At 43.8% G+C, this 24437-nt stretch overlaps 1 protein-coding gene across 1 annotated transcript in view; it reads left to right on the top strand.

Moving 5' to 3' along the window:
• Nucleotides 1–5936, top strand: part of MAP7D2 (MAP7 domain containing 2) — a gene marked incomplete at both ends in the record, with an annotated part of 85816 nt that extends 79880 nt beyond the window's left edge. Inside the window, 6 exons of the mRNA XM_082304503.1 lie at nt 618–822; nt 982–1086; nt 2316–2369; nt 3035–3113; nt 3828–4014; nt 5687–5936. Of these exons, the coding sequence (XP_082160629.1) occupies nt 618–822; nt 982–1086; nt 2316–2369; nt 3035–3113; nt 3828–4014; nt 5687–5936 (880 nt within the window). The remainder of the gene's footprint in view (nt 1–617; nt 823–981; nt 1087–2315; nt 2370–3034; nt 3114–3827; nt 4015–5686) is intronic.
• Between the last annotated feature and the right edge of the window lie 18501 nt (nt 5937–24437).

Here is a 24437-nt window from a genome sequence, read left to right as displayed (position 1 = left end):
CTTATTGAGGAGGGAGGGGAAATTTGGAAATACTTCCTGAATGCCTGATATGCAAGGATAAGAATGATCAGTTGTCAAAGCAGCTCTTGAATGTGGTGACAAAGGAGCATGATGTCCCTGAGTGGGCCAGGGAACAACACAGGCAGAATTTAGACCCGCTCCTTCTAGTGTACCACTGTGTTTTGTGGACTTTGTTTGATGCTACTTATCCAATCTGTTTATCTTTGGCTGAAACGAAGGAAGAAAGTACTTGCTTGTTTGTAGATACCAGCATTCTTGGGGGTGAGGTACAGGGGAAGAGGGATGTTTTTATTATTGAAGCTCTAATTGGAATTAGAATGGAAATGATTTCTTTTCTTTGTCACCTTTTTTTTGTCAAGGGAAATGATAATTTCTAGGAAATATTTTAGGCAGTGAAAATAAGATTGGAATAAAAGTTTGATAGCAACCTGAATTCTGGGCATGTGCTCAACCTCTTTGCTGTATTTTGGCAGTTTTCATGAAGACGTGTGCTGATGCATGTATTGTCAGTTACTGCTGATTGCATGCCATACATATAATAGGATTCATGCTAAACAAGATGAAACTGTTTAAACATACTGTTATATTGTTTGCAGGCTTGAAAGAGAAGAACAGAAAAGAAAGGCAGAAGAAGAAAGGCTTCGTCTAGAGGAAGAGGCTCGTAAGAAGGAGGAGGAAAGAAAACGTGAAGAAGCAGCAGCTAGAAAAAAGGCAGAAGAGGAAGCCAGGAGAAGAGCTGAGGAAGAACAAATGCTGAAAGAAAAGCAAGAAAAAGAGCTCCAAGCCAAACTTGAGAAACAGGTACCATCTCAAACACAAATGTGAAACTTTATATACATATATATATAGATACATTTATATATACATATACATTTACTTATATAAGTAAATACTTTATAGTATCTGGTAATCTGCCTGAAATAAATAATGTCCCTATCATATTTTACACGTTTTGATTAGAGGGAAGAAGCAGAAATCAAAGCCCGTGAGGCAGCTGAACAACTTCGTCTTGAAAGGGAACAAATCATGCAGCAAATTGAGCAAGAAAGACTGGAGCGGAAGAAGGTAGATATTTGCGTCTCATTTAAGATAATTATTTCGTTTCTTGTTTAAATACATAACCCAGGAAGTACCCAATAGCATCTAAAATAATAATCTGGAGGGATTACAGATTGATATTTATGCCTAACTTGGTATTTGCTACTTGCATGTTAGGGGAAAGAGGACATCAAAATTTGTAACAAAGTGGAATTGCCTAAGGCAAACAACTTTCTACTAGGCACAGAACAAACACAGAATTAGCCTCTACCCACAAAGTTAAATGCCTGAGACAAACAGGGAATGGCATGCCAAGGCAAACGTTGATTGCTGCCCAACCCAGGACATCACAGACTATTGAGGAAAATGAGTGACTTTGTTTTAAAACTTACTCAACAAAAGCTCCGTGTCATTAATTGAGAAAGCTAATGTGATTAACAAACAGGTTTTCTACCACCTGGCTTGCCCCTGGTTGCATTATGCAGAGGCAGCAGGGCTGTCTGGCCACTACCGCACAAGGAAATGGCTGGAGCTGCATAACTTAGCTTTATCTACAGCTCTGTAGCAGGAAAGAGAGAACAACTGCAGAGCTACAGAACCTCTGTCTCATTATAAAAGGTCATCTTTCCTTATATGTTGTTCCAGTATGTTATTTTTAACTGTTTACCACTCAGCTGGAGGCATGTTGCAGTTGCAGATTAGAATACCAAACCAAAGTGTCTTTAAATCTGAAATAGTTTCCGTTCACACAGTAGTGCAAAGAGACGAGGTTTGTTGGGAGGGGTTTTTTAAATGAACACAGAAGAAAAACGTATTTTAGGGTAGCGCCTTACACATTTCCAGCAAGAATAACTTCACATAGTTAATTTACTCTTCCATTCCAAAAAGCCGAACTATTTGGAAATAGTTGGAAAAGCAACTAGATGAAAATAATAGCTGTTGGTTTTAAATAAATGTCTTGCTCCAGAGCTGAGCACAACTCATAACTGCAAACATCTGGTATTAAAACATCTGTCTCTAAATTGCATCTACTGAGAAAGTCATGTTCTGTGAGACTGATATGTGAAAGCCAGCTCCCAGGTGTTTTCTGTCTTTTGTTTTCTTTATTTTTCTTATTTATTCTCTCTTTTTCAAGACAGGTAGGGTCATGACAGTAGACAAAAGTTGTGTCTTTTCTGTCTTTTCTCTCCTTTATCAGTCTCTTGTGTTAAATATTCTGTTTGCCTTCCCATCCTCCAATTTATTTTGATTTCTAGAGAATAGATGAAATAATGAAGAGAACAAGGAGGAGTGAAACACCAGAAATAAAGGTATGAAACAGTGTGTGGTTGCAGGGGGGTTTTGTTCTGTTTTATAACCCATATGTGAAAATTAATCTCTAGAGTGGTTCCACGTTAGTAGGCGTACTTAGGTACGCTCTACACCCAAATTTTAGTTGCATTTCGAACTGAGAATGACTGTTGCTGGGTCACTGTTATTGTTGTGCCGCTGCTACAGAGACAGTTTTACACAACTACTGCAGACTTGCCACCTTGCTAGATAGTGAGGGAGGTAAGAGCCCGTTCCTGGATGCTGGATCTGTAATGTTTGCTGCTGTGATCTGTCTTCTGCTTTGTACCAGCCAGTGAATTAGTTACTGAGCTCTTTGTGTTCAGCCTGCCAGGAATGTAGGATTGAGAACAAGGCAATTGTGTACAGCTAGGAAGTGACAGAGAGTCAAGTTTTCACTTCTATTCTGTTTTCTACTAAGGAAACTGTTTCTTCAGTTACTTTCAGAGAATGTTTTCTTTTTAAAGTTAAAAAAAAAAAAAAAACTATGCCTAATTAAAAAGGAAGAAAAAAAAAATCCTCTCTTGCTGTTGATGACCTTTGACCACCCTGTGGCCCTGGGCAGTCTCACAAGTTTCGAATCCAATCAGTTCCATGAAGTTTACAGTCCTTCCTCTAATACAGTTGACTCATTACTTGATTACAGAAGGAAGAGCCAAAACTGGAGGTACCATCAACTTTGAATGTGGAAAAGCAACCGAAGGCCCTTGTTCTCAACCAGCCAGGTAAAAATGACCGTATTTTTCTGACCTGTTTTCACAATTAGTTCTTTTCAGAGTTTTGTAATCTCAGACAGAGCGCTGTGTATTATCACAGGTTCTTTGCTTTCATCTCTGCAGCTACGTTTGCGTCAGTGTCAAATGTTAGAAACTGGAGACTCAACTTTGTTTTGCCACGTGAGCAGAAGCAGAAGAAAGTTTCTCCTCCATTTTAGTGACTGACATAGCATTTCTGTAAATGAGAAGTTCCAGTCTGCCAATAGGTTTGGTTGCTGCAATCTACCTTCAAATTTTGTAGGTAGAAAATTTTTGCACACAACCAAGCTTGCAAGCTTTTTATTGCATTGCTCTAAATCTTATATTTAATTTGACTTGATGAAAAAAGCATATGTATTTAAACAGTTATTAAAGAAAATATACATGTGGCATTTATCTATATTTTGTTTACTTCCCCAGGCTAAGGCTTTCAGTACATGCCATAAAAGATAATACATTCTCTTCCTGTTTCCTCAAATTTAAAAGATGTAGCATAAAGAGCAATTTTGGAGTGGAAAAGAGGATTGACAGTATAGTATGATGAGTCATCGATGAAACTTGAGTCCTACTGCATTGTCAGTCTTCGTTTCTACTCGATCTATAGCTTAAAAGGATTTGTGTTTTTTTTTAAACTATTTAAATAAAGAAGTTGCTACTGTCATAATTTCTAACCTTCTTTTACAGAGATCAATGGATTGGCAACCTGCCTGAAAAATAAAAGCTTAGAAAGTGCTGCCTCTGTAATCCCTTCCCAAGATGTAGTTGCTAATGGACTGAAGTCAGTTGCAGGACTTATTCAGCTGGAAGCTGTTGATGGGAAATCTAACAGCATGGAAGATTCAACAGACGAGGTTCAGTCCATGGATGTGAGGTACAGACCGTATCTGCCAATAGAAATTGTGGAGTTCATATTAGGCACACACAAAGTTTTCTGTTCCGTTTGTTAATAGTTGACTGCTTTACTTCTCACCTGCCCCACAGTGTGCCAGTCAGGTGTCTACGGTGGTGTACTCCACTCCTGTCACGATGCAAATTGGTTGTTTCAGACAAGAGTTGACAGCACCTCATCTCACTCTCACATATTTGGGGGGGTGAAGGGAGGGCTCTGAAATCCTTCTACAGTCCTTACTTACGGATTCTATACAAGTTTGTCCAAACCTTTCAGATTGTTCTGTGAAAGTAGCTACTGTAGATATTGTCAGATGTCACCATTTTTTTTTTAATTTGTGTGAGGACTGCATAGCTATGATGCATGAGCTTTTCTCCCTCCATGCAAACAGAATAAAGAAAATAATTAACTTCAAATTTTAAGTACTTAACTGGAACAAACGTATGGAAATCAGTAAATAACTTTGTGTTTATTAAATAATGTTGGTTTTTGATGGAAGGACGTGCAGGAAAGAAGGAAGCTCATAATTTAAGACTGCTATGAGAAAGCTAGCTCTGAATTTTAAACACGGAATTTTTATATGGTGCTTCCTTAATCAGCAAGCCCACTTAACCTCTCACACTGTTTCAGTATGTCCAGTAAATCTGCATAAATACGTTAGAAATGCCCTACTGGGACAGACCAGAAGTCCATCTAGCCCATTATTTGGTCTCAGAGAGTATCAATAAGACAAACTAGTTAGGGAGAGCACCTGAGCCCACCGCTTTCTGGAATCCAAGATCACACAGAAATGTTACATTAGGGACGTTACAGGGTACAACTCTGCCTTGCTCTTTGAAATATCCACTGATGGACCTGTTGTCCATGAGTTTATCCAACTGCTTTTTCAACCTGCTGATAATGTTTGCATCCAGGACCTCATCTGGCAGCAAGTTCCACAGTACAGTCTCACTAGGTAAATTATGTTCTTTGATCTGTGTTAAACCCAGTTTCTTACTAGTGTCTTTGGGCACCCCCTAGGTTTTGCGTTGCAGGATTTGATGCACAATAGTTTTGCCCTCAATTTATACACCGCTCCTTCATGGTGTTAGAGATCTTTGCAAAATCCTTCCTCTGCCGTCTCCTCTCTGAACTGAAATGCACTAGCTGTACAAGTCTTGGCAAAGCATCAGCCGGTAGTAGCGCTTCTTAAATTAAATTCTAGGATTTTTAATGTCTGAAGTATATCATAAGGTCATAAGGAATAACTTTTTAAGTTGTGAAGTGCAAGTGCTTTAGGTAAATGTTTGCAGGGTCAGGACAATAATTTGCAAGATGCAATAAATATTTAAGTAATAAGGGAATGGTGCATGGACTGAAATAGTGAGTTAGCAGTAAACTACAAGAAATGTGTGTTTTAGGAGATGAGTGTTCACATCACACGGCTACCACAAACCTTAATCTTTAAGGAATATAGATTAAGTATGACCTTCCGTCCTGAACAGGGTGACCTCTTTTTGTTTGGGTTGGGACATACTCTAGGTAAAGGCTTGCTGCAGCTGGCCTTAAGATAAGTAGTAGTTTTTGGACAGTCAGAAGATTAATTTGGTTGTTGCTTAATGAAGAGTTACAGACCTCTTATTCTGCATCTTCCTTTTGTTTATCTTTTGTATAGCCCAGTTTCAAAAGAAGAACTTATCTCTATCCCTGAATATTCACCCATGAATGAACTCATGCCTGGTGTTTCTCTGGACCAAAATGGGACAAGTAATTCCAAGGCTCTTGAAGATCTCTTGGATTTCACAGGCCAAGCTACGTACTCCAAGATGTCCAGTGATACCATTAGCCTAGATGACTGTAACAAAAACTTGATTGAGGGATTTAACAGTCCAGGACAGGAAAATACACTTAATTCTATCTGTTGACAACCTCGCTTTTCAGCAGAACAGATAAAGGTACAGTATTGCGATAAACATATTAGATATGATAAATTGCTGTGATTACTTACGAGCTTCCCAGAAAAATATAGTAGTTGTAAACAGCATATGTGGAGAGAGGAAGAAAGCTGGTCTCCTAGATATTTAAATTCAGCATAATCTTTCATATTTGCAGCTCTTTGTAAATTGCCATCATACGCAAACTGAGCGTATCATAGCAACCAAAAATATCCGGTAAATGGAAACATTTCCTTTATCCATTCAGAATACAGTGAGAAGAGTTGCTTTTTTCCTTCGTTACTACAGTACCTTTCCTATAAGTCTTTAGAGCCTATTTGCATGAACAAAACAGTGAAAACTGGGGCCAGTCTAGGAAATGGTAGTTATTGTTGCTGCTTACTCTTTGCTGCTGCTGTAAATACTTGCAGCACGGTGTAGAATCACTTATCCTGGAAAGCCTGCAAACAATGTGAAAAAAGCATTGTAGGCTTCATTGACAGTTTCAAAGTACAATGCCACAGTCAATTCTTTTTTTTTTTTTTTTTTTTTTTTTTGGAAGAGTGTATTCTAAATTACAAAACTGAGGTCATCTGACTTGCATAGCTGACTTGATATTCTTCTCTCTTTTTTTTTTTAATTGACAGAGGTAGCAATTTGTGGAGGATATTATCCCTGTGATGCTACTGGCAGTAAAATATGAGCTTGTCCCTTGAAAAAGCTTCTGCAGTCCTTGAACACTGGATTTCAAATAATCAGAGCTGAATATAACTTTGTCTTCCCAGGGAATATGTTGAATAACTGCCTGCGTTTGGTAGAAACCAATGAACTAGAGCCTTGATGGTTTCAGGGAAGACTGAGTGTGCATTAGAATTTGAGCTTTAGCTGCTAATAAAGCACTTATTTCTTCTTTTAATTTAAAATTCATCTCAACACTTCACTGTGATTTTTACCTGCGCATTTTATTTTGAAATAATTCTTCCTTAAGCTTTATCATACATCCCTTTAGACATCTTTTTCTTGTAAATAATGTTGAGGTTTGCCCACAGTGCATTGAAATGAAATAATATACTGTACTTTAGTTTTGTGCCTACCTTTTTTTGTCTTTAATAAGGAGTTACTGGCGACTTTTATGCAGGTGTATAATTCAAAACTATAGCTGAAGAGGCTTGAAAAATATACAACTGCTGGAATCAAAAGAGCCTTCTTACTGACTGTGGAGTGTGGGAGCTATCCCGTTACGGTTACGTTGATGCTTTCAGTCACTAGTGGCACTTACTGGTTAATATTAATTAGTCCGGGAGCGACTATCAACTATGTGTTTGAAAACATACTTGTGTAACACCTGTAAACAAAGTAGGCAAAAAGCCTAGTGTAATCCCTTTATATATATATATATATATAGTATAGCTGTAGTAGATCCAAGTGTGAGTGGTCAGGGGGGGTGAGATAACATGTTAATCTTTGAAGATGCAGACACTTGATTAATACCAGCAGGCTTTCTATCACGTGGAGAAGTATTTTGTCTTCCTATAGACTCAACAAAACAAGATTTAGTCAGCAGCAAAACAGGATGCGAATGTTGCAGCAGAAATACAAAGGCTGAGAGACGCGGGGAGCACTGCTAGCCGCCTCAACGTTCTGTAAGCATCTGTATGGAAAATCCACATCAAGATGCATAATGTCTAGACATTATGTGCCATACAGTGTTAACTTGGTGAACTATAACTTTATGCTAGATCATGTGCTGCTTTGAGGACACTTTTGTCCAGTTCCTTATAAGAATAAGTTATAAATACAACTCTCTTTGGACACTAACACAAAAGAAGTGAAAACGTGGGGGTGGTGGGTATTTTTGCTTTTTTGTTTGTTGGTTTTTTGGGGTTTTTTTCACATGTTAAGGGAGTTCACAGCATAGCTTGAGCTCAGTTGTAGCCCCGTTCTTGTGCTCTTTAAAGCCAGCAACGGGAAAGTAACCAATGACATTATGTGCGATGTATAAAGAAACCATACCTACAACAATCCAGCTCTATTTATGTCAGTGTACTTCAGAGAAATACTTTCTTTTGACTGTGCAGTAAGCTGTAGCATGGTACTGTGTCTTCCAAATTAGTCCTTCATCTATTTCCTAAATAATAAACAAACAAAACCAGTTTGTTTTGCTGTGATACATTGTGTCTGACAAATGTCACATTATATTTTGTTATGGTGTCATTGTATAACCTGTAGATTTCTGTATTTGCATGACCTGTATAGCATGTATAAAGGTGAAATACATTTTCATTTATGAATCTAATTTGTTTGTTAGCTTTTTTTTTTACAAAAATATGACTAATTTAAAAATGCATGTATGCTAATTTGTTCTGAGGTGTTTTCTGAAGGAGGGTGTAATACTGAATGAAGGAGTGGTTGTCAGAGCCTCAAAATATTTCACCATTGTTTCCTTTGCCATATACTAATTTGCCTTCTGAGGCCTTGCCAATACACAGAGGAAAAGCAGATGGGTGGCAGAAGAGCCTTAAGGTGAGGACTTCCAAACTGTGGCATCCAGGGTGCTAGCGACAGCATACAAGTGAGTTTGCAGCCCCAGCTTCTGCTCTCTGGGGTATTACTTGGCAAAGAAAACAAGGAAAAGAAAATTTGGGAGCCATGACCAGTAGGTGCTGTTCTGTTGAGTGTGCAGGAGCTGTTCTGTAAGGGTACCCGTAACATAAATGCTGAACTTCTCTTCAAGCTACGTGCATGTGCTGCTGCTTAGAAAGAGGCCAGCCTGGAGCTGCTGTTAGTTTTCTAGTGAAACACTGGGAGGAAATGTTCTACAACTTTTTAATTTTTTTTTTTTAATCATAACTTCAGTCAATTAAAAATGAGAGAATCTACTTTTATTACGAAGTATATGAATACTTTCTATGGTGACAGTTCATCTCACTCTTACTAACTCTTGAATCATTCATTTGTTTTGTCCACTCAATTATTTACTAAGATTAAAGGAAGCATGGTAAGTGAGTATTCATGAAGAAAGATATTGCATATTCTCCTTTATATTTGGTTTCAAATGTAACTTTACAAATTTGGCTGAATATCTGGAGCAAGTACTGTTAGCTGAGGGTTAAAATCGCTTCTACTTTTTGCTTTTGATGATGTAACTTTTTCATACCAATACCATACCAGTGTTTGCTGCTGTGAGTCAAGTCTGTGCGATGAGCTTTACTTTTAATTTGCCAGTGGTATTGAAAGTGTGGTGAAGGATCACTAGTGATTCATACAAGTCCTTGGTAGAGCTTTTCTGCTGTAAAGCACTTGAGAATCAACCTGTGAGAAGCAGCAAGAAAAAAAGAGTAGAGCAGTGATCCTTGAATGGATTTTTATAAATGGCTTTATAAATAGATGAATGGATTTTCTTTTTTTCAGATTACTTTAATACAGTGATCTGCAAAACAGGATTGTACACACCAAGAAGAATCGGACACTGTGACTGTCCTTTCCCAGATTTATTTTCAATAACTAGTATAACTATTAGTAAGTTTCTAATACATAAATAAATAATACCTGTGAGGTAATTGGTCATCACAGTAGCTCTCTGGTTAGCTTCAGCACTTTCTGTGGTGTTGCCCAGGGAAATGACACCCAAAGCTTGTCTCGGGCCTCGGCGAAGGCCCCAAGCAGAGGCCTCCTGGCTCCCCAGCGAGTTCATATCAAAACAAAATGTCATCGGCGAGGGGCGGATCCGGACCCCCAGGCTGCATTTTCCTCTAGCGAGGAAGGGCTAGAAGGGGAGGGAGATCATCCTCTCTCCTGTAACTGTACAAACTATACGTGCAGAGGAAGCCACAGAAATAGCACAGGCTGCTACTCCGGCTGGCGGGGTGGGGATCTTCCCTCTGCCACCTCTCCTAAAGGGAGCAGCACCTCTCCCTGCTTCCCACCCTGCCACCGTCCCAGCCTCGCCAGCCTATACAAGCCCAGGCCCCCCTGCCACCGCCCCGTTTGCATTTCAGGCATGGGCAGTGTGGCACCACAGCTCTTCTACTGCTCCACAACCCCGAGGTAGCGCGGTGGCCTTCTCCAGCGTCGGTCACGGCCGGTCAGAGGAGCGCGGGGTCCCAGGTCACCTCTGGGGCTGCAGCGCTGCAAGGCAGCCTGGAAGCCCTAGTAGAAGACGCCTTTCCCATAAAGGTTTAAACTGTGGTCCCTTCCCCATATTAAACTGTGAATAGTTTAATATTCAGGAGCTGAAGACTATTTACTCCGTGAGGTCTATTTCTCGTTTACCCTAAGCCAGGGCCCATATCCTGCACCAGAGGGAGACTGTCCTGTAAGCGGCAGAAACGAATCGGTGGGGATGCGCTGCTCCTTCTCCTGCTTTAGTGGCCTGCGGGACTTCTTCCTTGCTCCTCCCCTTTCCTCCCCACGCAAGAACCACGTAGAGGCTGGGAAAACTCTCTTCGTTTGCTCTCGTTCTAGAACAAAGTTGTTCAAGCTGTTGGTTGCCTCCAAAAACAACATGGAGAGTGGTTGTTCGCCTATGCCGCTTCTGTGTGTGTGTGTGTGTGTGTGTGTGTGCGCGCGCGCACAAATATATATAAATAGCAGTTACCTGACATTTGGGGATGTTGGTTTTCAGTATCAATATTAAAAATTTATTACTGCTGGGCCACTATGCTAAAATCTGGAAAATAGAAAGGTATATTATGACTGAATGCAATTTTCTCTGGATTTTCTTTTTAATCTTACAAAAAACAGGTTTTAAGTTCATTCAGTCTCTCCAGAATACGTACACTTAAAAATAGTAGAAACCTTAAGATATTCAGATGCATTTTTGTTATTGCTGTAAGCGGCAATAATACCAGTCCAGAACACCACCAGCCACAATGTTCGTCTCTCCCCCACTTTTTTTATCCCATCATTTATCTTATGATCTCCTACAGCTGAAGAGTAGGTGATGCTATTCACTCACTTGGCCAATTTAACATGTCTGTTGAAGCAACACGTTAAGCGTAAAAGCCCTTAAAATTGCAGGCAGAAACACTAAAAGAAAGGATGTTTAAGCTTTTAAAAGAATTACATGAAGTATAAGAAAATGGTTTCTTGACCACCAGAGTAGTTTTTGACACTTGTTTTCATCTCAGTAGCATTGTTTGTTCTCCAGCTTGTAGTAAAGTACAATACGTTTTATAGTATTTCTAGTGATTCAAGACTGAGGTAGTAATATTTTTAAACTAGTGGGTTCGATGATTACCTGAGCCCTGCAATTTTCAGGATCAAAATAAATGGCTCTGGAAGCTAGCGTGTGATGTTCACTTCGGAGCTTTAAAAAAAATAGATGCGTATCCCTGCTGACTCAAGCCTTAATGATTTCCAGAGAAAAAACAACTATGAGGCAGGAGAGATTCAATGAATAGAAGGAAATGGTAAGCCATGTGCTGCGTGATCTACAAAGTCCTTGCTCTAAGAATAAGTTCTTAAAATAATTGCATGAATAGCTCAAGCCAGAAGCTGTGCATTATCACCCATGTCTTCTTGCTGTATCCAAAAGGAACAACCTGAAGTCAATGGCAACTGTAGGTGATTGACGTTGTACAGGAATGGACCCAAGAACCTGAAATTACATAGCTGGAGGACAAAATTAATGGGTGGGAGAGATGTTCACAATCAGGGAAATTACTCTGAGTATTTCCTCGTTTCTTTCTAGAAATAACAGCCACTTGCACCAAATTCAATACATGAGCAGCACAGTAAGCAGGATCAGGGCAATATCTGTAACACCATATTAACATTATGTTCACACATCCCTTTTCAGTATAACTTCTCTCTTTTAAAATACATGTGACAACATTGTCTAAAACATCATTATTAGCACCTTACATATGCAGAGCTATGGGGGTTTATACCAAAATTCTGTGGAGTTACTCCTAATCTTCCTGGTGTGAGATCTCAAGAACAGTTTTCACTCTTTCCTTTTTCTTCTTTTTCTTTTCTTAAACCTCTTTATCAGTTCAAATACACAAACACAAGAGAATACAAATTCTAGTGGTCGCCTGCTGGAATGCATTCATTCTCTCAGTGCCTGGACAAAGACTGTCCACGCCACAGCTGGCAGAGAAACAAAAAGTCCAAGGAGCCTTCTGGAGACTGAATATCTGCAGCGGGGGCTCACGGGCAGTGAATATAATCCTAGTCAGAAACGGCTAAAACTTCCCCAGGTGAAGAATTTCTTTCCTTTTGGCAAGAAACATTTGCATTTCTAACCTACGTTTTTACAAGGTTTATTTATGCTGATGTTCTTGGGTCAGTGCCATTTTTTTAGGGCAAAAAGTGTCCTGTAGCAAATGAAACTTGGTGGATTTAGCAAATAAATGAGTTGATGGAATGAGGGAGGGGAAGCAGGATGGGTGAAGGTAACGGTTGCTGAAGAATGCTAAGATACTTTGCAAATATTTACTACCAAGCAATTACTATTAAAATTCCTCAAACAAATTAGTATCTGTTATGCCCACAACATCCTCTCAAGCTGGACATTTTGAAATTGGATCTCTCCTCCTGACTTTTCATCCTGCTGTTTCACTGCAATTTCTCCTTCTGTCACCTTTCCAAGATCTGGCTCTTGCACAGGCAAAGAAGTGCAGCTTCTCTCTGCCTCTGCCTTCCTCCTCAAATTCATCTGCTGTGGCCTCTTGGGTGATAAGCCTGGTTCAAAGCCTTTGCATTTAAAATCCTGTTACCGTCTTTATGACACACATTGGTGTTAATTCATACACTGAGATTGTTTTCGCTGGTATATTGCCAAAATCCTACCGAGTTTACACGGGCCGTACGCCTAGCGGCAACGGCGCGGTTTTCACATGTTGTTACAGGAAAGTCATGATAACCTCATACATAAAACATACGGGCATCATTATGTCATGAGAGCCCAGCCTTGCTAAAGGCTCTCTTTAATTTGGTGATACTATCGGAGCCAAGTCAGGCAGTCAGTCATCCTCTCACATTCCTTCGGGTTTTAATTAAATGATTACTTTACAGCTTTCCTTAAATTTCACAGCTAAATAATGTAGGCCTTACTTCCTCAATTAAGAAGGGAATCGTTATCTGTTGCTCTGAGCCTAGACTGAAAAAAATATCACAGTTCCACAGGAAGCTGTTGAAGAAAGTTCTTATAACTGAACTAGTTTGGGGTTTTTGCCTTGTCCTGGACCAAATTCTTTCCTTGTCTGGATGAGGCGTTACAGATTTGAAGTTATTTTGACAAGTAACCTCAGGAGTTGACCTAAGCACCGGTATCTCAGTTGCTATGCGGCAAGAGAAACAGCTTTCACTCCTTTGCTGGGGGCTTAGAGGTTTAGCTAATTTTCTTCCACTGAATGATAGAAATATTATTTGTTTTATTAGAAGAAGCAAACGAGTGTGCGTGCCTGCAAACAATTAGGCGGCTCGCTCTCATTTCAAGACAGGAGACATGCTTCATGGTTTGGCGAAAGTATTTTGATATAACACAAAGAAAAAAATGCCTGGATGTGCTAAGAGATAGGGGTGGGTGAGAAGTGGAAGAAGAAAGCATAAATGTGAAACTCCTCCAAAAGCGGAGATCAAAGTTAATGAAACCATGCAAGTCTTATCAGGAGGCGTAACAGGAGAGCGAAGTATGAACGAAACATTTCCCTTGAGATATGATGAGAGGTTGGCTGGTAAAACCGTGATTACCCTTGGACAGCAGTTCTTGACGGTGGATCGTGCCTTTGCAGATGCTGACTCCACCAGCCCCTCGCTCACTGCTCCAAGATGCTTTTTCCCCTTTAAGTATTGCCATCTACGGGCTCTGTCTGCAGACACCAAAATGAGTTGTACATGACAGCCAAGCTAACCCGCTCCCTACAAAGAGCTTCTCATTTCATTTATCTGGTCCACCTTGGTGGAGAACAGGCACTCAGCAGCGGCTGCTGGGGTGGTGGGCCTGGCAGTGCGGGAAAGCCCAGGCACCGCTCCCCAGCACGGCTCAGGCACCCTTGCTCTGCCTGCTTCTGTGCCTGACCTTGCCAGGGATCAAGGAAAGTTTTATTTCCACTCTAAAAAAAAAAAAGAATTAACATAATACCGTTCAGCAAAGTTCAGCTCCGATAGTAATGTTTCATGTGGAAAACGAAATACCTCCTTGAAAGAACAGATACGCAGGATCTGTCTGCTATGGAGGGCTAGCGTCTGCCTTTGAATTCTAGGTGACTTCCATTCATCATTTCCAAGTATTTAGCATGCAAACCGCAGCCATGCTCTTTCTAAAGGGAATGTTTACTAAATTAAACATTAAAGGAATATGAAAGCTATTCCCTATTCTAATGCTACTTAATTAGAAAAAAACATGGAAATAGATTAAAATAATTAGTCTTAATAAGCAGTAATTGCCAAGTCTTGTGCAATAGAATAGCCTTCATGATTTAGAGATGGAGGATAATGATGCTGTGGAACTACTGATAGACACTGCTTTTGAATATTAATCTATTTTGTAAAGTGTGTTTAAGTTCTTCTTTTGTTTGACTACACGGTCCCAACCATTGAGACCCTTGCGTACTTAATGCTATCTATCAGGATGAATGTATATTGGATCAAGACCACCTGAGGAGAATTCAAATAAAGAGGTTAATGATGAAGCTTAATAATTTAATTTATGTAATGTAGAAGTTTATCACATGCACATGGGAGTGGGTTGTCCGTAGTTATGTCTTTGGACCAGTTTTTGCTTCAAGTGAGCTGTCTGACCACTACACCAGATGAAGTAGGGAATAAACCCAAATCTTTTCATTTTCTGTTAGTTTGACTTTCCTAGTCTTGCGAATGAAGCCGTAGCTGCCCATACAGTGATTACCCCGCGTATTGGAAGAGCTGTGCCAAGCTTGTGCTAGGCATTGTCTGGCCGAGCCCCCCACGCTAGCCTGGGTTTCTTTGGAAAAGTGCAGGTTAACGGCATCTGCCCGCTTCAGTCTCGCTTGCTCGATGTAAAGCTCGCTCTGCCCAGTTCTCGCTCTGAGCTCCTATTAACAAAAATATCTACAAGGCAAAGAGGAAGCAAGCATTGTTCAGTGCAGCTTGCCACTGTATTTCTATGCCATATAGTTCAGTAAATTTTTTGCAGTCCCTTTTAGTTGTGAAGACACTACTACTAAATTTAAAAATAATCTTACACTTCTATATGCTTCTCTTACGAAAATGTCCAAGTGTTTTGCTGAGGATGCAGGAAATTATTTTGTATGTCAATCATGTGGGGTTCCTCGTGTCTGAGCTAGCCTACAAAGGGCTAAGGAACCGAGCAGGACCCCGCAGACACTTAAAGACAGCAACCAGATTTATAGCCGTGAAGGGGGGGTCTCTCAGTCCCACCTAGAGCAACTCTGCCAAAGTTGAGAAGACGGAGATCGGGAGATAATGCTCTGCTAAAAGATCAGTCCTATAAAAGGAGGGCAAGAAGATGTCAGCAGCTAAAGGTCCGAAGGACAGCCAAAGTTGGCAGCCCACGCTGGTATTGGGAACATAAGGAAACTGAGACCACCTCTTTGAAGTACATTTAATTAAGGGGCCAGCAGTAGGTAACCCTTCCTCTCCGCTCTTTATCCTGCAAACACAAACATCAAACTTCCCCCTGTTGGGCCGTGGTTTGACGATACGAGTAAGCACAGCGCTATGGCTCTGAGCTGGATCAGAAATGTGAAGACTACATAACAGAGAATGCTGGCTCTGGCTCTTTTTTGGGCTTAAATTAATTTGTTTTAAAAAAAATGTTGACAGGCTAACTGGTTTTGGCAAGCTTTACACCAGATCAGATATCGTCTGCCTGTGCTGCTGTAATGATGCCGTATCAGGTATCGCTCATCTTCCTGCAGCCACTGTAAAAATACAAAACCAACATCAATTCTGTGCTTGGGCTAAAACAAAAGCGTGTGCCTGCATCTGATCTGAATCAAATTTATATTAATGAGTTGATCTGACAATGCACCAAACTGGTATTCACGGTCCTTGACCAACAGCCTTGGATGCCTAATGTAATCTAGACGGCGCCAGTGTCTCCTGCTACCTGCGGTTTTGCATGATCTTTAAATCTACGTCGCGGTGGTTTTCTACCGTAAGAAGACGGGCTGTTTCGGCAGGGCTTCAGCAAAGCGCCGGTGCGCGCTCCCGCTGTTTACAGCTCCTGAAGAAAAAAAAACCCCTCGCTCCAGCGCCAAAGCTGCTGGGCCTGCTGGGTGTCACGACTGACAACCGAGGGAGGGCAGCCCGGCGGCCCGGGAAGGGCAGCGTCCGGCGCGCTGGGATCGGGCCCGGCTCCCGGGGGAGGAGAGCGCTGCAGCACGCGCCCAGGCGGGCGCCCCGGGAACCTGCAAAGAAGCCGTGGAAAAACCCACGGAAGCCTCGCTACCGGCGCCTCGAGCCTCGCAGCGGCATCCCCTGACGGCTGACCCAGGGCCGCGCTACCTGCGGGCCGCGCCTGCCCGCGCGCTGCGGGGCGGGGCGGGGCGGTGCTGCGCTGCGCTGCGCTGCGCTGCCCAGCGCCCGCCCCCGGCGCCCCCGGCCCGGGCGGCGGCGAGGGGGGCGGCAGCGGGGCGAGGGGCCGGGGAGCGGCCGTGAGGGAAGGGGGAGGTGCCGCCGCCGCCGCCCGGCCCCGCCCGCCCCTCCTCTTCCGGGCCGCCCGCCCTCCGCCCGCCCTTTCTCTCCGCCGCGCCCGTGGGGAGCAGCTGCGGCCGGCGCGGCCCGCCGGGACCCGCCCCGCCTCCTCGCCGGGCACCTGCTCGGGGCGGAGCGGGCGGCGGCGGCCGGAGGAGCGGCGGGAGGCGGCGGCGGCGGCTCCGGAAGCGGCCCCGCTGGCGGTGAGTGCGGGGGCAGGCGGGGGCCCGAGCGGCCCCAGGGCCTCGGTGGGGCCTGGGCAGGCCCGGCGCTGGGGGGCGGCGGGGCGGGGGCCTGGCCCGTGCCGCGGGCAGGGCGGGGGGGAGCGGGAGCGGGAGCCGGCTGCTGCGGGCCCGGGGCGGCGGCGGTCATTGTCCCTGTCAGCGCCGCCTGCGCGCCCGCCGCCGGACGGGCCCATCCCCCGCCCTGGCGGCCGGGAAGGAGCGGGCCGCGCCGGGCCCTGGGGCTCTGCCGGGCCGGGCTGCAGGAAGCTCCGCCGCCCCCCGCTGCGCCCACGGGCGGCCCTGCCGGCCTGCCCGGCCCGGGGGGGACGGGGGGGAGGCGCCGCTTTCCCTCCCCGCGCTGCCCCGGGAGGTGTTGGCCGGCGGCGGCGGGTGCTGCGGGGACGGGAGGTCAGCGCCGACTCTGCCGAACCCACCTCGGGTCTGCTGGCGCCTGGGGGGCCCGCAGCAGCCGCATCCGTAACCCGCCGCTCCCCGCCCGTGGGCCGCCTGCGTGTGTCGGCGCACACGCGTCGCTGCGCGCGTGTTGCGCGGCACCGCGCGTGTAGCTGAGGCGTCCGGGGAGGTTTGGGAGGGCCGGGAACAAAGGACGGGGCAGGGGCCTCGCGCGGCCAGAAACCCGCGGCGCGGCGGGGCTGGGGTCGCGGCTGGCGGTCGCTGCTGCAAGGACGGCGTCTTCCTCGGCGGTGAGCAAGGCGTACGTACCAGCAGCCCCCGTTCCTGGCAACGCGCGTGTTGCCACGCACGGATTTACACCGGTTAGCCTGCTTATGATAAAGCAGTATGGGTTTTGTGCGGCAGTCGTATTGGTGAATCGGTGCTGATTTGGCCACATCTCTGTTTTCTGATGCTGCTTCTGTTGGTTTAGTTAATTATGCACAATTATTCATGCACATCTGAGGGGGCAGTAATGTCTCAGGAGGAATCAGTGATAGCAGCCTCCTCACTTGGCCCAACTCCATCCAGAACATCAACACCTAATTTTTATTGCAATTCTTAAAACGCCCCAAGTCACTTGTAAATATAGTTTAAGTTCCTGAATTACAAGAGTTTAAAACAAAGGCTACTCAAATTGCTGGGAGATTTTAATTACCCAGTTACCTTGTGTGTTTGTGGGCCTCAAGGAAAAGTGAATCTTTCGTGAAAGTTGTGCTGGGTGTGGACGGCTGGAGGAAGAGCGTGGAAGAGGATGCCAGGAAGGGAGGGAAAGAAATATGCAAAAGGCATGGAAGGATCTCTGGTGACAGAAACCACGTTGTGGCAGGCTGTGAGACACTGGGCTGGGCAGAGAGGGGCAGAGAACACGGATGACTAAGTCTTTCCCCTTGTTTTCATCTTTCCACTCTGCAGGACTAATCAGAAGCTATGAGGGTTTTTCTGGTATTTTTTTTTTAATATTGGTGTTGATGAGGTGAGCTGAAACTAATTAACTTCCTTTAGAGGCACACCCTGTTATAGTGATAAACAGCTGCCTGTCTTAATGAGTGTCCATGCACTCCTCCACATCTGCCTTCAGCAAAATAACTGGTATTTCTGCCACCGCTTTTGTAAGAGTGATCAAACCAACTCTCCTGCCTGCACTGCGATGGGCTTGATTTTGGTGCAGTCTTGCCTTGTGGGTGTTCACCTGTCAGGAGGTAACATAGGCTGGGTTGGTGTCGCAGCAAGCTGGCGATCGATGTGGTTGCACACAGTTAGGTTTGCTTTTCTTCTCAGGTGGCAGCAGGCGCTCGCTGTCTGTGGGGAAGGGAGGAAATGTGCTGGGAGTCTTCCAACAAGGGCTCATTTCTCCGGTGTGGCTGGGGAAGGCAGCCCGGACTTCCCAGCCTCCTGGCAGCGCTGCTGTGTGGCATTGCCCATTCTGAATAAATAAAGGGTTTCTTTTGGTTTTCTGGTGTTTTTGTGACTTAAGGTGAAAAAGCAAAGGCCTTCATTACGGTTTGTGCGTGTTGGAGAGCTTTCAGTAGGCAGGAAGCTGTGGTTTGTCACTAGGGCTATGACAGGAGCAGATTTAACAGAAAGGCAGAAGTGGCTGGGGATGATGCTGTGACGTTTAAGGCTCCATAATGGACATGTGTTAAAGGCCTTTAATGCAATGTGTTATAGAAGTGGCTCGTCAATATGTTTACAGGTTGTGCTTTCTTTGTGTTAAAAAAGTGTTTATTTGAGAGTGAAACACCTAAATTATTATGTGATACAGATTTATCGTGCTCAGTCTTTCCAAGTCGGCATTGTAATCTGTTTTTCTGCAAAGGTGAGGCATTGCCTGCTAATTAGTATCATGAAATGGGTTAGTTTTAAATGAGAGCACACTGAGCTTAAGTTCCATGCTCAGTAGATCTACTCGGTTATTTTTATTCAATTGCTCAGATACGCAGGGGCAGGGGAATACTTTCTGTGTGTCCCAAGGAATTGCTTAAAATTTGTTTAGTGGTCCTTTAAGAAGTACTGTATGCTTCAGGTAGGCCTGTACTTTCTGTAAAAGGTCTTCATCCTACTGGGAGTGTATGGGGGAACAATAGTTCTTATTTCTTCATAAATATATAAGGATAGATATTCTGTATAACAAGCAGAGGGGAATGATGCCTGTGTGCTGCCCCTGTGTGGGACGGTTACCTTGGCTAGCATGAGCCTTGGTTGTCTGTTAATGATCCTCGGTATTGGAATATGACCTGTGTAAAGCCTGCCTTCCCCAGCTTGTGTCAAAGAAAAAGGCTAAAGCTGAGAAGGAGGACAAGAAGTTCTCTAAAGCTGCAGTTTCGGGAGGCCAGAGGGGTGCTCCTGATGCCAGGGAGACCCTGTTTCTCAGCACGCAAACTGGAGCATCGGAGCTCACCTCGCTCAGGTTGTGGCACGTTCCGCAGGAGTGCGGGTGTGTGGTGCTGCCTCCCGCTGTCGCTGCCCACCATTCCCAGTCACTCTGCCACAGCTGCCTGGGGAGATGCTGTGGACCAGATCAGGAAATTTGGTAAGCATAGCATGGGATAAAGAGAGAGAGAGAAAGGGAAGGAGGGGGTGGAAAATCATCTCCCTGGTGGTGTCATCTCCAGGCTGTGTTGCCAGTGCAACTGGAGCTGCAGTGGTCTGGGGGTGCTGCCAGACCTGCTACAAAATACTTTGGAGATTCAGAGCATGTGGAAGGTGCTCAGAGTGTGACAAAAGCCCAGGAGAAGGGGTCTGTAATCAAAAAGAGCACTCATGGAATATTGGAGAGCAGTGAGGAAACTGAGGATGGAAATTTGTATCTTGGTCATTTGCATTGATCTGTTACCTGAAGTGGCGTCTAAAAGAGGGAATCATTTGGAAATCCCTCAACTGAGTTTCATTTGCCTCAGCCGGTGGGTTGAGTTAAATAGCCGTTCTAGCTCACAGTTTTCAAACCTGTCACATATATGTCTTGCCCTGAGGCACTGTGCCTTGAGTTGGGAGTCACCTCCTTGTGCTGGCAGAGCTGTAACTCTGCTCCGGGCACCTCTCTGGCGCTGGGGCAGCGGTGCTGGAGCATGGGGCAGGGTTGCGCTGCGCGCTTCATGATGTCCTTGCTCCAGCCCCCGTAGTGTTGGGGGTGGTGGATGAAGCTGCCGACTGGGAGCTGTGCTTTTGAGGTTGAAGGTGTTTAGTAGAAAAATCAGAGAAATGAGTGAATGTGTGGCCTAGCGCAGCAGTGGGTGCCTCTGCCTGTGGTGATGGTACTCAAGCCAGTCTGGGAAGCATTGGCTAAAGGACATGTGAAGTCCTGTTGCAGTTCAGAAATGTTCAGGCTGATTTGCTGGGAGATGCTTCTCTGTTCTTACACTCTTCCCTAGGCATTTGCTGTTGGAGGTGATAAGATTTGCCTGGAAGCTGAATGGGCAAGAACATGCCAGGCTTGTGTGCTGCTTGGACAGTGGCTGGGGTGGGAACCACATGGGACAGCCTTTGAATCAGCTATTATAACTTACCTACTAGAAAAGTTGCCATTGTATATTTTTCATTTAAGGACAGGATAAATGGCTTTCAATATTGCAGGCTTCAAAATCTTTACTTTAAGTCTGGATTACAGCTGAGCTTTTAATTTGATTGCATTTCTGTCAAATACTTGCCTTGGTGTTGAGACTTTCAGTTTCTGGTTTCTCTTTCTTGACAGACACTGCAGCAATCCATGCTCTGACGTGTCCCTCGCAGCCTCTGGTTGATCCCCATCTAGAAGACAGTCAAATGAAAAGCTTACTGCTGCTCCTTATCTTTTTGGGCAGAGTGAGAGAATAGCGAGCTGGGTAGTTTTTCCAGCGAGGGTCAGTGTCCGTCTTCCTGTCTGCTGCGTGACCCAACCTATGAAAGCCTTGCTTAGCTCTTCCTCCTCAAAGATTTGGGAGGTAGTGGCCATGGCAGTTGGGTAATCCCTTACAAAGGGGTGGGGAATGACATCTCCCTTCACTACAGGTGAAATGGCAATGGAAGAGCACCTCCTTGATAGAGAAAACTACCATTATTGGCCTGCCCTTTGCGTTTTCTGCATAGGGTTTCTTCCGTCATCTTTGTTGTAGATGCTGGAAGGCACCCAAAAGGCATGTAAAACAGTCCACGTATTTATGGTCTGTTTATAGGAGAGTTAACTACTTCTACTCTCTCTCTGCTCTATCTGCAAGGTCTTACTTGTTTGGGGCTTAGTGGTGTGGGGCTGTTTGCATTAGGAAGAGCTCCAATTCCCCTCCAGAAAATAAAGGAGATTGAAGATGGTTCTGTTCAGGGGAGAGCAAGTTGTTAAACATTGGTAGCCTTTCTGAAAGACTGTGTGTTCAGGCTGGCCCATCCCATACAATTTCTGGTCATTTTTTAGTTACTCCTCTCAAGATACTTCTTTCAGGTTCATAGTAGATAGATACTGCAAGAATTTTGTACTTGTCAAAGCACTGATCTGAAGGGTGGAATCAAAGGAGAGCCAGCAGCAGGCTTGAGGCCATTTCTCCTGAGAGGGAAGTTATCTGATTTCAATTCCAAAAGTCACAGAAAAGAGAGAAAAAAAAAAAAAAAAAAAAAAAAAAAAAGGTGGGGTTCCCGTTAATATTTAAGAACTATCTAAGCACATTTACTTATAACTCCTCCAATGAGTCACTTATTGCTCTAACACAACAAACACAAGCAGCACTATGAACCTAATAATATTCCTTCCTAGTTAAAAAAAAAAAAGTTCTTCATATTTTTCGTAGTGACAGCATCCCATAAAGTCAAGCAGGAGGACTTGGTGAAATTCAGAACCCAGAGCATAGCAGCTCCTGGCACCTCTGCTCCAGCATGACCTGGCCTTTTAGAAGCACCTGGATGGCTGACTCGGGAACTGTAGGGCCTTCACTTCATTCAAGCAATTCTGCTATAGACAGACTTGCTACCCAGGACCATCCTACGAAAAGCTTGCTTTTGGTGTGGAACTGTACTGCTGGTCTAGGTGAGATGTTTAAAACCTGAATTTAGCAACGTGCTTACAAATTCTGTATAGATTAAATTGTGGTTCTAGTGTTACACTGGGAGTCTTAATTGGGGTCGAGTGCCTGCTGCCGTTGTACGCTGCGTATTGCATCTTGAGTCTTGCTGTGAGGAAATCGTATTGCGTGCGTCACTTTTTAGGAGGCGCATTGAAACAAATGAACACTTTCTTTCCACTAAACAAAAGGAGTGTCTTCGTTGGAAATTACAGTAGTCCCCTTTATCCTAAGGCAAGATCTAGGACATGCTGTCACAGTCCTTCTCATGCTTTTAGTACGATTGTTTAGCCAGTTTCAAAAGAATACGGAGTCTCTGGTTGTGTATGTTCAGTTTCTAGCCTGATCGGTCTGTGATGAGAGATCCTGGCATATCAGGTTCTGTATGATGGTTGTGTGGGGTTTCGTGGTACTTTGGTCTTTTTAGTGTTTACATACTCACTTGAAAATGAAAGATAAAGTTCAGAACTGAAGGGAAGATAGAAAGAAAGAATTTGAATGGCATATAAACCACTGTCACTTTAAAAAGTTTACAAGAAGAGAGGGTGGTAGTGCATCTTTAAAGCTTGTGGGACGTGCACCTCTTTTCTTGAAATGTGTTAGGAGATGTGTTTTTTGTTTCTGAAATACTGTTCAGTTTGGTAAGGTGTGTTTTTGTGGGTGAGAAGTAGGAAAGCATTTTGGCCACAATCTTACTTTTGTTTAAAAGATAATATTTAATACGAGTACTGGCATTGGAGCATCATATTTGACTTTGGCTAGTATGATCTTCGAGTAAGCATAGGGCCTGAAGTTAATTCATGCTGTGCAGTGCTCAGATATTTGCCTTTAGGATCTAAGAGGCAATGTTAACTTCATATTCGAAAGTTCAGGGAACTAATAGTATACGTTGCCTTTGGGGTACTTTGGGGTTGGGTTTTTTTTGCTTCGCTATCCATTGCACCACTTCTTACAACTTCAGGCCTTGTCACATGTAAAGATTCATTGTGGAGCAAATACTCTCATGGTAAACAGGAGACTTTCGAGATTTTAAAAAATAAATTCAAGAAGGTTTTCTCCAGAACTAGGCTATTGCTATGTTTTGCGAATAATTGTCCGGTTAGCTTATGGTGCAACTTAATGAGCAGCAAGTGAATGTTTCCAGAATCACTCTGAAATACAGCAGGTGGCTTGTCTAATGTCCACCTGCGGAGGCAGGCATCAGAAGTATGCTGTATGTTCTTCTCTTAAGATACTGCTTTTTTAGCCATGAGCTAATCATACAAAAAGATGAGATATAGCAAGGGGGTAATATTTTATTTGACCAATTACATCAAATAATGGCGGGGGGGGAGGGCACTGGGTCAGGCATGTGGGTGCACACCTACTTCTCCAGGTTTCTTATGTGCCTTAAAGCTTGCTGGTTTTTCTCCCCTTTCAGTTTTAGTTGGTCAGGTAAAAGATTTAGTTAAAGAAACAATTTGAGCACTGGGAGTGCCAAAAAGGTCATACTTGGCCAGTCCAGACTAGTTTTCTGTCTCCATGTGTGTCTATGAGCAAATACTTACAGAAAATACCAGAGCATGTGTAGAGTGACATTGACCTGGGCGTATTCTTCCAGCTTCAAGTGACTGGTTGTTCATTAATTTCAGAGCTGTTGATGGATCTGTTTCTGTATCTATTTCTATTTCTGGCCTTTACAGCATCTTGTGGTAATTAGGAGCTGTAGGCGTGGGTACGTGGTCCAAATTCCAACTTTTAACCCATTACCTGATAATTTCACTCTGCTTTAATCCTTGTGTTTGCTAAATAATGAATAATCATTTCATACCTATTCACCAGTCACATTACTGGTGACTTTATATATCCTTTCATCACTTGTTTTCCAAGTTTCTAGTATCTTTTTGCAAAGAAGAGCAAGAAGGTTAGATTCCACTGATACTTTTCTCATTCTTCCATAGCTTTTATGAGAAGGGATGCCCACAGCTACTTCCGGGATGCAGGAGCAGTGCTTTCTGTCATAGTGCATCCATTGTATATTTAGATGTGTGTCTAGGTAGTAGGTTATTAACAAGTTAAGTATAAAAATGAAAAGTGGTATTTTGTACATGGTTTTATTTGGATGAAGTGTGTGATGATACAGCAGCTAAGACTTGATGGAGCAGTTA

The sequence above is a fragment of the Platalea leucorodia genome (genome assembly GCF_965183815.1).
Source record: "Platalea leucorodia genome assembly, chromosome: 2".
Taxonomy (NCBI): Eukaryota; Metazoa; Chordata; class Aves; order Pelecaniformes; family Threskiornithidae; genus Platalea; species Platalea leucorodia.
Note: the sequence above shows the minus strand (reverse complement) of the source record. Positions and strands in the feature narration are given on the sequence as shown.